This window comes from Danio rerio, chromosome 10 (assembly GCF_052040795.2).
Source record: "Danio rerio strain M-AB ecotype USA chromosome 10, GRCz13ab, whole genome shotgun sequence".
NCBI lineage: Eukaryota > Metazoa > Chordata > Actinopteri > Cypriniformes > Danionidae > Danio > Danio rerio.
In genome coordinates this window covers 17,332,501-17,344,359 of record NC_141030.1, presented here as the reverse complement: position 1 = coordinate 17,344,359, position 11,859 = coordinate 17,332,501, and the positions used below count along the sequence as shown (strand labels likewise).

At 36.3% G+C, this 11,859-nt stretch overlaps 1 protein-coding gene and 1 long non-coding RNA gene across 3 annotated transcripts in view; one reads left to right on the top strand and one right to left on the bottom strand.

Moving 5' to 3' along the window:
• The first annotated feature begins 382 nt into the window (after positions 1-382).
• The window catches only part of sgtb (small glutamine rich tetratricopeptide repeat co-chaperone beta), a 21,954-nt gene continuing 10,477 nt past the window's right edge, over positions 383-11,859 (top strand). Inside the window, 8 exon segments of one of the 2 annotated variants that reach the window (NM_001002225.2) lie at positions 383-483; positions 2,887-2,991; positions 5,033-5,136; positions 5,215-5,290; positions 5,462-5,561; positions 5,843-5,947; positions 7,255-7,393; positions 7,598-7,660. In NM_001002225.2, coding sequence (NP_001002225.2) covers positions 447-483; positions 2,887-2,991; positions 5,033-5,136; positions 5,215-5,290; positions 5,462-5,561; positions 5,843-5,947; positions 7,255-7,393; positions 7,598-7,660 — 729 coding nt within the window. In that variant the 5' untranslated portion in view covers positions 383-446. 2 annotated transcript variants of the gene reach the window in all.
• On the bottom strand, positions 5,984-11,073 carry LOC147842014 (uncharacterized). The gene is made up of 4 exons (XR_015500915.1): positions 10,855-11,073; positions 9,139-10,394; positions 8,841-8,894; positions 5,984-8,643 (listed from the first exon to the last, which is right to left on the bottom strand). It is a non-coding gene; the product is annotated as an uncharacterized LOC147842014 (long non-coding RNA).

Here is an 11,859-nt window from a genome sequence, read left to right as displayed (position 1 = left end):
AAACTAAATTGGCTGTAGTGTGTGTGAATGTGAGTGTAGCCTATGGACGTTACCCAGTAGCTACTGGGTTGTGGCTGGAAGGACATTCACTGTGTAAAACAATAGTTGGCAGTTCATTCCGCTGTGGCGACCTTTGAAATTAGTCCCTCTGAAATAGAGACAAAGCTGAAGGAAAATAAATGAATTTTGGTATGAAATTTTTTGACACATCATCTCTTGTAACTGACTATTTATAAATTATTAAAACTACATTGAGTTATAATATTTATCAAAGGTTTTATTAAATATAAAATGAATGGTTAATTTTTATATAGAAAGCTAAACTCACGTCTTATACGTAATAAGATTATGAATAAAACTCTTCATGGTGGTGGTGATCCTCGACCAGTCATTTCCGTCAGTGATGCGCGTGCGCAGTGCTGAGCATCAGTGTCACGCGAGTGTTCATGACTGTGGAGCGAGCGCTGCGGGCACTTTCTCCAGGTAGGTGGGCGGGGGCGCGCACAGCATCCACAACACTATAATGTTATTGATATTTTTACGCTTTATGAAAAATGCGAAGCTATTGAAGAAGAGTACCAGAGGTTTCTCTTTCCGTGCGTTAAATAAACTGCGAACGTGTTCAGCCATTGCACAGCCCCCTGCAATCTGTGTAAAGCAGTGTAAACACGGACCATCTGTGATGCACACACTAGTGCTGATCTGCGATATGGGTGTATTTAGAAATATACAGGAGGTTTAATGATGTTTCATGTTGTAGGGTGACATTTTGATTCAGTTGTTGTCAGCATTACATCATAACTGCATCATATGTTTTGGCTTTTGTTATCTAGGGACGTATGTTGTGCTTGACTGTGTATCGCAGCTGTGTGAAAGTATTTTATATATTCTGTAAGAGTGGCAACAGAAGTATTTATGTGTCAAATATGGCTTTGATGATCAGAAGCTTATAAAATAATTCATAGGTGAACGTTATGTAATTAACCCCTGCAACAACACACACAGCAGCATTATGTATACAACGTTAACATAAACATACTTAACCCTATGGTATTGTTTATATCACACATGTGTTTGATGGCCAAAACAATGATTTTAATGATACAATAGTTGTATTTTTATAAAAATGTAAATGTTTTTTTTTCATTTTTGCTATTTTGGATTTTATGGTACTAAAATAGTCACATATTTATTTTGGACAATTATTTCATATTCTAATGCAATGGGTGCTATTTATTAAAATTAATGCTGTAATTGAGTTTTATAATACAAGTACTTAAAGTATGTGAAATTCTTTAGAGGGAAATTAGTGCCACTCAGTGGGTAGACTATTTGTTCATGAGCACTTTTGCAATGTGCTATTGATTTTATACAGCACTTCAACAGAGAACTTAATATTGAGTGAATTTGTATGATCTGTTCTCTGTTTTGTTCCCCCAGAGCTTTGAACATTGTGTCTCAAAGTAACAATGTGGTGTTTCGTTTCTCAATGAATCTGCCATCTGCGATTATTTAGCTTATTTGAAACAAGTCCACGGTTTTCTGACTGTATGTTTGCATAGCGAGTGCTGCAAAAGTCACAAACTTTCATACCATTCTGTTGAATTTACAATATAAAACAAATAGTTTTGTCTGAATAAGACCAGAGGGTTAAGTACTGTAGATTAATATATCAGTAAAGATTTTAAGCCAACATCTTAAAAATGGAAACATTGATGTAATACTCAACACTGATGAGGAGTAAAACTAGATATTGACAGAGCTTGTGATGAAGATGAAGTTGTTTTTTCATGTTAAATTCGCATAGCAAGTGCTACAAAGTCAACACATTTCATAGCATTCAAGGGAAGTTCTGTTCTTTTTTTTATCAAGAACATTTTGGGAATTAGAAAATGCAATGGTGATATTATATTTTATTATAATATAAAATTAAAAGCAGGAAAATGTACAACATATTCTCTTATATGTCATGTACAACATATTCTCAACTATTCAAGGCGTAGCCTTGGGCTGCAGGGGGTCCGGTTCGGGGACCACAGGATGTCATCTCTGTTACTCATAGACGATGTTGTTCTGTTGGCTTCATCGAACATCGACCTTTAGCATGCATTCGGTTTGCTGCCGAGTGTGACGCGGCTGGGATGAGAATCAGCACCTCCAAGTCCGAGGCCATGATGCTCCACCGGAAAAAGGTGGTTTGCCATTTCCAGGTTGGAGGAAAGTCCTTACCCCAGATGGAGGAGTTTAAGTATCTCGGGGTTTTGTTCACGGGTGAGAGAAGGATGGAACATGAGATTGACAGGCTTATTGGTAATGCGGTCAATGTACCAGTTTGTTGTGGTAAAGAAGGAGCTGAACCGAAAGGCAAAGCTCTCGATTTAAAGGTCAATCGGTCAATCTACGTTCCTACTCTCACCTACGGTCATAAGCTTTGGGTCATGACCAAAAGGACAAGATCTTGGAAACAAGCAGCCAAAATGAGTTTCCTTCGAAGGGTGGCAGGGCGCACTCTTATGTCAGAGCTCTGAAACTCAGGAGGAGCCTTCCACCGGGAGGAGGCCTTGGGGAAGACCCAGGACATGCTGGAGTGACTATGTCTCTCGGCTGGCCTGGGAATGCCTCGGGATCCCCCCGGAGGAACTGGAGGAAGTTATCTGGGGAGAGGGAAGTCTGGGGTTCTCTCCTAGTCCTAAGATTGCTGACCCCACAACCCGGCCCCGGAAAAGCGACAGAAAATGAATGATATCTTATAATACATTTATTCTTCTTTTATCTAACCCTTCAGTATCTTCCTTTAATGTCCGATTTGTCCAATGTCTGATTTGGTCAAAACATTTTTTTTTCAATAATCCTGTATCAACAAATCTTTTCTCTGGTTTCTCCCAGACAAAATGGCAGTGGAAAAGCGTTTGGCATATTCTATGGTGCAGTTCCTCAGAGATCAGACACACTGTGGCTCACTGAATTCAGATGAACAGGAGAGTCTGGAAGGTAGGTCAACTCATGTTTAAAACATTTAAAGTCACAGACTCACAGGCCTTTTTTTTCTTTACTCCTGGACTGTCTGTTCAGTTTCTATTTCATGTCAGATCAAAAGGGCTTTCTTGTCATTAGCACTGCAAACTGTTGTATGCATTAGGGCTGCACAATGTTGGAAAAATTTGACATTGCAATATTTTGCCTAGTCTAGGATTTTTTAGTACTGAAATTGAACAAATAAATGTAAATAACATGGTCTGTATGAATCATTTAAAAATAATATTTAACAATATCTTTGTCTTTTAATATTTGATAAATAATCTAATCTAATCCTGCGATGTGACTATTGCAGATTCACACATTGCGATATTGATGCTTAAACAATATATTGTTCTACCCTAGTATGCATAAAGGAATAGTTCCCCCAAAATGAAAATCTACTCACTACTTATGCTGTCTCAAATGGCTCTGAACCGTTTTGACTTTGTTTCTTCTGTTGAACACAAAATAAGATATTTTAAATAAAGCCACAAACCTGTAACCAGTCAATGATAAATTTTTAGCTTACTTCCGAATATCTTCTTTTGGGTTCAGCAGAAGAAAGAAAATTAAACAGGTTTGGAACAATTGAAGGATAAGTAAATGACAAAAAAACATCCACAATTTAGGGCTGGGCTATATTGCAAAAAAAAAAAAAAATCACGATATCATGTTTCATATCATTCGATATCGATAACTATTGAAAATTTTTCTACAATACTGTGGTGAGGGGGCGGGGCCAAGAGCCGTGGGAACGGGAAAGAGGCCGCTGCATAAGTGGATACACCTGTACTGTATCGCTCACTGGCCTCAAATCCCATGGAAGGAGCTCTGGACTATGAGAGAAGAAACGATGGCAGAGGAAGCCGCAAGAGGACCGGATTTTTTGTTATTTATCCTCTTTATTTTAATTCACCAACATTACTAAGGCAAATAGTTTTAATAGTCAAAAACAAAAAATATTTAAACAAAATATCTGATCTCTTCTTATTAAAATGAACATATGTGTTAAAGAGACTCTTAAACTCGATAAATAAAATATTACAAAGTGTGTGCAATGGTAAACGTACAACAATATCTGTAAGGTGTGAAAAAAAAGGATACAGTAAACCGCAAACTCTCCAAACAAGACAAATTATGATAATCCAATCTAGAAAACAGCCATCATTATTTAAATACACACTGAACATTACACATTGTAAAGTTAAATGAATATATTACCCCCTATGCTAAAAAATCTGTCAGATGGGGAGCTAGTGGCTGGGATGGACAAGAAAAGAAACCAAAAAGCCACTCTATCCACATCCTTACATCATTTTTTATTTACAATCTCTTCACTGCTGTTATTCTGACCTGCTTTCCTTCACCATTTTCTATGGCATCTCTCGTAACTAGGCGACCATGAACTGTTTTTCTCAGAGGATAAGAAATGGAAAAACCATTGCTGCAGCTGTGATACAAGTTCATGGGGAAAAGTAAAAATCGCTGCAGTGTTTCGATGCGCTGTGTTTGTCTGAACTTACTGAAATGTATATATTCCATACAAGGTGTAAGGCAAATAGTTTAGTTCTACTTACATGTATCGCAGTGCACTCACAGCATTCTGAAAAGTTCATATGCTTTTTAACTAGGTATACCTGGAAAATGAGCGCACCTTACTTGCACACCATGTGCGTGTCGTGCAAGTCACGCCCCTCCATTGGAAATGACAAACTTACACCCCAAGCTTATTGGCATTCCTTCCAAGGCACTTGCTCAGCAACATTTTAACAAAACTATAGGCTTCATATCGAAACATGTTTATTATTGTCATTGACAACTGTGTTCGGTCAATAAATATCCATACAGATTTTATCACCAAGCCCTACCACAATTTCAACATTGTGATCTGAAGATAATTATTTCTGAAAGACCTACTGTGCAGTTAGTAATTATTGTTATTTCAGATACTATCATTTTATGTCAACAAATACTCACTTGTGCACAACTCAATGCACTATTCTCCTCTTTACAGTTGCGATACAGTGTCTGGAGACGACATTTAAGATCAGCTCCAGTGACTGTCATCTCGCCGCTCCTCAACCACTGAGAGAGATTTTCCTCAATTCTCTCCTCAAAGTAACTACATTCAATACATACCAGTTTTCCTTCCTGTTTTAGTATATTATGTATTAAATAACAAACTTTTGTTTACAGAATGATATTGTTACGTTACCCAAGACATTTCCCTCTCCAGAGGACATTGAAAGAGCCGAGCAGCTTAAAAATGAAGGCACGTCAACATTTCCTTCTGTATTTAGGATCAAAACACTGTCCTGATGCATTATGCATGAATAAATGGCATATTTTATCACATTTGTCCATTATGATGATGCACATGAAGACAGGATCAATAATCATTTATTCTAAATGCTCAAATGCATTTGTTTTGTTTCTTTATCAGGGAATAATCACATGAAAGAGGAGAATTACAGCAGTGCTGTCGATTGCTACACAAAAGCCATTGAGTTGGACCAAAGAAATGCAGTTTATTACTGTAACAGGTGAGCGCTTTGGTTTTACCTATGTTTCCCAACCCTGTTCTTGAAGGCACACCAACAATACACATTTTCAACCTTTCCCTAAACAAACACACCTGAATCAACTCATCAGAACATTAGAAGAGACTCCAGAACCTGAAATTAATAGGTCAGATATGGAAGACGTCCAAAATATGTATTGTTGGTGTGGCTCCTGGACAAGGGGTGGGGGAACACTGGATTATACAAAGTGTAAAAGATGTTTTTAGTGGTTGGCGTTTTGACTTCTGGGACTGTTTTCTCAGGGCTGCAGCACATAGTAAACTTGAAAACTACACAGAGGCAATGGGAGACTGTGAACGAGCGATTGCGATCGACCCATCGTACAGTAAAGCTTATGGCAGAATGGGGTGAGATGTTACTATTTTACCCTTTCATTTTATGGTGAATATGACCAAATGTTATATTTATCTAATAATAAAGTATATAATGAAAAAAGGTATCAAAAATAATGATAGCAATCTTTTCAAACAATCAATCAATCAGTCAATCTCATAAATTATTTTTATGCGGTTCTAATGGATCTATCTCATTATTCAATCTCAGTAATCAGTCTCATGAGCTTTTAATCTGACTCATAATTCTGTTCTGAATCAGTGTCATAAGTTTTTAATGAATCAGTCTTGTGAATCATTCTCATGAGGTTTAGTTTCAGGAATCTGTTTTATAATTCAGTCTCAATCAGTTACATTTGTTTTTAATTTGTCTCATAAATCTGTTCTGAATCAGTGTTATAAGTTTTTGATGAATCAGTCTAATGATTCTTTCTTATAATTCAGTTTTAGGAATCAATTACATGAGCTTTTCATTTGTCTTATTAATCTGTTATGAATCAGTGTGATAAAACAGTTTAATGAGCTTTTAATCTATTTCACGAATCTGTTCTGAATCAGTGTCATAGGTTTTTAATGAATCAGTCTAATGAATCATTCTCATGAGGTCCCATAATTATGAGTCAGTGTCAATAAAATAAATCAGTTGCATCATTTTAGTAAGGTATTGATGAATAGATAATTCTGTGTTTTGAGTGTCATATGGTTTCAATAAATCAGCTTAATAAAATTACCATCCTTAGTTTTAATTAATACATTTCAGGAACATTTAATGAGTCTTATAAATCTTGTCTCAGTCAGCCTTACGAATCATTCTGATAACTGTAATTGAGTCAGGAGTCATTCTCATATAGCTATTTTAAATCAGTTTAATGTGTTTATTATTTAGCTTTCATGAAATTATTCTCAGAAGTCTGTCTTGTGATTCGTTCTTGTGCATCAGTTTTATGGAATTTTATTGAATCAGTCACATCGGCATGTCTGAGGAGATTTAAAAATGCAGTCTTGTTGATTTAACTGAATCAGTCTGATGAGTCATACTCATGAGGTTTTAATGAATCTCAGCATAATGAATCAGATTGGTGAATTTGTGATGAATTTACAGTTTTAGTAAATGGTTCTAAAAAAATATCTAGATAAAATTCAAAAAAATAATTCAAGCAATCACTAAGGAATTAGATTCATCCAGTGAATCAAAACAGAATGCAAACATTTTGATTCCCATCATCCCTGGTGAATTATACAATTAAAAATGAGCTCAGAATTTCAACAGTAACCCTTAAATTGGACTTACTCACTCCTTTTTCATCTCTTTATGATTGTAGATTGGCGCTAACATCCATGAGCAAGTATCCAGAGGCGATATCATATTTCAATAAAGCTCTGGTGTTAGATCCTGAAAACGACACTTACAAATCCAACCTAAAGATTGTGGAGCAGAAACAAAAAGAAGCCTCCAGCCCGGTGAGTAGAAACAGCTGCTTTCAGAATCACACCGTATAAGAAATATCGATCATGAAATAGAAATTTGATCCTTTCCATAAAGAACTTAAGTCTATCGTATTTGTTTTAATGCATGCATATTGAATATCCCATATGAGTAATTAAATATGAGAACTAGCCAATAATAGCTCCTGACATTAGCTTTCATATGTTGTGTTCTCACAGACGGCCACAGGACTGGGGTTTGACATGGCCAGCCTCATCAATAACCCTGCTTTCATTAGCATGGTATGCTGGAGTGCTTGGTTTCGCATTTCTCTGTTAATAGTATTTATGAAAAGGGTCATAAACTGACCCGGCGACCCCTTTCATGTGTCTGGAATGCTGCCCGTGACAGATTTAAAGGGCCAGTCGGGTGAATCTTGACTCTTCTGGAGGCTTGTGAGAGCGTGGGGTTTCTAGCACACTGCAGAGCTTGAGAAATTGGGACATATTCATAAAAAGAACAAACACAGATTTAGGAGCTAAATTTACTAAATCTATGCCAACGTCAAATATTTCAACGTCAAACATTCTAGTTTTAACACTTATGTGCTGTTGGGAAGGTTTTCATCCAATCTGGGGGGATTTTGAGTCTTGGCTTTAACTGTTTCTGTGTTTCAGCTAGCAGAATGATTTTTGCTGATAAATCTTATTTTGACATATTTTGAGAAAAAAAAAATTACTCAACAATACACTCAAATTTACTACTCTGTTGTTATGTTCGGGATAAAAACATCCACTGAATACTCTTATTTCACGCGGCCGCCATTTTAAAACAAGAAAGCGAGGCTGCGGTGGGAAGAAACCCAGAAGTATAAGATCAGCACTGTAAACATTGCAGTAACATGCTGTGTACTACAAACCTCTAGCTGTTGCCATGGTTTCAAAATGCAGATCACTTTAATATCATTCAGTTCAGTTTAATTCAAACAATAAAAAACATTTTAGGCATCAAACAACATCACAATCTCTTAAGGGTAATATGTTAAAGTGTTCTCCTAGGCTTTAGCTCATGGCAGCAGGTAAACACCATGAGGACAGTTCCCTGCTTCAGCCTATGTTATCCGGTAAGCGATAACACAATGCAGTCCTTTGTAGCAAACCCTCGTGTTGTATGTAATAGTGTTGTCCCGGTACTGAACTTTTAAAAACGTCCATTTCCCGCTAACATTCAAGCGCCGCTGAGTGCATTTATAAACAGCGTGGATTTGCCATAGTGTTCACCAATGCTCAACAGAAATGACTGTGATTGGCCGTGAAAGTAATCAGTTCATTGCTCTTCACAGATTGCAAACACAGATAGACGGATACTAGAGCATTTTAAAGCCGTGAAGATCACTGGATTCATCTGCGGATCGCTCTCTGTGTTTGCACACGGTAAACATCAGTGAAGTGCGGTGAACTGATGACCTTCTCGGCCAATCACTGTCATTTCTGTTGAGCACCATGGCAAATCAGCGCTGTTTAAGAACGCCATCAACTATGCCTTAAATGTTAATGGGAAATGTTTTTTTTTATTTCAGTAATGAAATTTTGTATTGTGACGAGTCTAATATAGTGAAAGAATCAGTTCATTAACTTGAGTTTGATAAATAGCATCTTAAACGTGTGTTTGGGAAAGAAAACGTTAGTCAACTAGTGCCATTTCCTTTAACTTAGCTGAAAATGAGGTGTGATATACCTTTTTCTTTTCACTATTTATTCAGAACGGACGTTCGGGTCACTTGGAAGGCGGCGAAATGAAAAATTTGTGTCACTTTCTCTTAAGATAATATATACAGCCAGGTACACAACATTCCTCTGTGACTAAGGCGATACTTTGGGGTTTCTTCCCATCGCAGGCTTGATTTTTCTGTTTAAAATGGCGGCCACATGAAATCAGTCTCTTAAACGGCTTTAAAAATGCAACAGATTAATATTTTTTTCATTTTTTTAAATTTTTTTTGCAGTTATATCAATCCCAGTCCTGATCAATACTACTAAATTGTTTAGTAAAATTACAAGATTTAACTCTTTAACTGCCACTGTCACTGATTTGGTGGAAAAAAAAGACATATTGTCAATATATAAAAATAATTAGTACTGTTTTTTTTATTTTTACTTTTTTATCACATTTGAAACAACATTGACACACAACCTTTCATGCATTGTTTTTGATTGATTTTCATTTTTTTCTCCCTAATTGACCCTTCGCTAAGCCCCGCCAACCTTAGTTACTGTTGCTACGCCTGTCAAGGTTTCGTGCCTGGCACGTCTATTACAATAAGCATGCGCTGTGTCAGACATTCCCAGGAACATAATTTGTCATTTTTGGCGAACAGGTGAGAAAGCCACACAAAAAAACACTGCAGTATGCATTACAGGGGTATATTCACAACATAATAGGCAACTGATTAGAAAATAATTTAATCAAAATTTAAGCTAGGTTAGCCTAGCCGCCGCATACACTAACTATTCAACAGCCTAGTTCATGTACAGCAGGAGAGGTGAAATTTAAAATAATCTAATAATAACAAATGAAACCATGATTTCTCTTTTTTAGCAAAAAAGACTGATAGATTAATTGTTGTGCAATGAAATATAGCGTTACTAACCGACGAGAAACACGCATGGACAGTGCCTCTACATTATTAATTCATAGAAAGAACAGTCTGAAAGAAGAAATTAATGGATTTGTGCCAAATATTAGCATCATTGACCCATAACAATGTACAGTACCTATTACTGTTAGGTTGTTTGTGGGCTCTTTATACCATTTCTATTCTAATTTGCAGTTAAGTGGAAGAAATAGATAAGTTAAAATGCAAATCAAAGTATAAATAGCAGACTGGAAAAAATAGATTTTCCCCACCAGAAAATATTAATCAGACTCCAAATATAAAAGCAGACACTAACCTGCTATAACGTCGTCACCAATGACTAAATCTCCAAAAGACAGATGAAAACATCAGTGATTTGTAGCTCTGACATGGACGCGAGGCTTATAAATTACTAAAAAAGCAACTGCGGGTGAATGTATTTATTGCTAGTGCCCAGTTTGTGATCACATCTCTGTTTTGTTCTGTTGATATGTAATTTTAAATATTCGTAGCTTGAAACAGATGGAAATACGATCGGTCTTAGTATGACTACTATGGCGAGGGCTTAAATGGAGATCTTTTAGGGTAAAAGGTGTGTGAGTTATTGCCGTCTATGACTGTGTATTGAAACAAAACCTACTTATCTCCGCTCCTTTAGCGCCCCTCACATAGATTGATCCACACTGGCATTTCTCCTCTTGGGTTTTTGGTTTTGGAAAGGGAAAAAAAATTCCACCACCCCGTCTAAACTTTTAGGATACCGGGTATCAGATTTGCACAATCCATATGCACAACGCTTTGGCTTGTTTCCCTCGCTTGAAAGCTTGACAGAGTTCCTGCCTGTAGCTACAGTTGCTAAGCCTTGATTGGTGGGTAACGATTTTTGGGTGTGGCTTAGCCAAGGGTCAGTTTACTTTTGGTGGCTTTTTTTGCCCAATTGACTCCCATTTTAATCACATTTTTTTATGACAAAACCGTGACACACATAGAATCATGCATTTTTGATTGTTGGTGTTATCATTTGTAATTTTTAATGTTGATCATCACTTGGCACCATTAACCCTGTAGATAGGCCTGTGCAAAAAAAAAAAAAAAAAAAAAAGCTTACTTTCTGGATTTTATATGGAGTATAACAGCAAATTAAAGTGTGTATGTGTATCTGTGAGTGTGTGAGAGTGACCTTTGCGCACTTACCTTGATGTGTCTGAGAAAATCTAAATATGCATCTCAGCTCTCAGAACTATGTGGAGTAAACAAAAACAAAGACTGTGTATTTATGCACCATCAAATGTGGTTATAATAAAAGTCAACAAGGCAAAAACACCAACCAACAGTAAATTAGGGAGAATTTTTTTTGATCTAATAATGTATCAAAGCTGTTGTTACTAATCGTGCACATGTTGAAGACTGATAAAAGGTTAAAATAAGCCAGTCCACTATTTACTTTTTATATTAAAATCATGTCATGTTGTGTGTTTTTTTCACCAAGTTAGTGACATCATTTGTGAACTTGTCAATTAAAAAGTTAAAATCCTGTAATCTTCTAAAGTGGTTTTGATCAGGACTGAGATAGATGTTCTATAGAGTCCAACATTTATTGTCATTCAGTCTGGCTGCAGTTTTTGTTCAGACCATAGACTGGATAAAACAAAAGTGAAGGTTAGACTGACCTTTTATGCAAAAAAATAAAAATAAATAAAAATATACTGTGCATTCTAAAAAAAAGTCAAATGTTTATATTTGAGTATAGGAAATCCTAATTGATAATGTCTGCAAGTCAACCAAGCAACATTTTTTGTTCATTTAAAATCCTGCCATAGTTTTTTTTAAACAATTATTGCCATTATTAAAAACCTAACAGCTGAT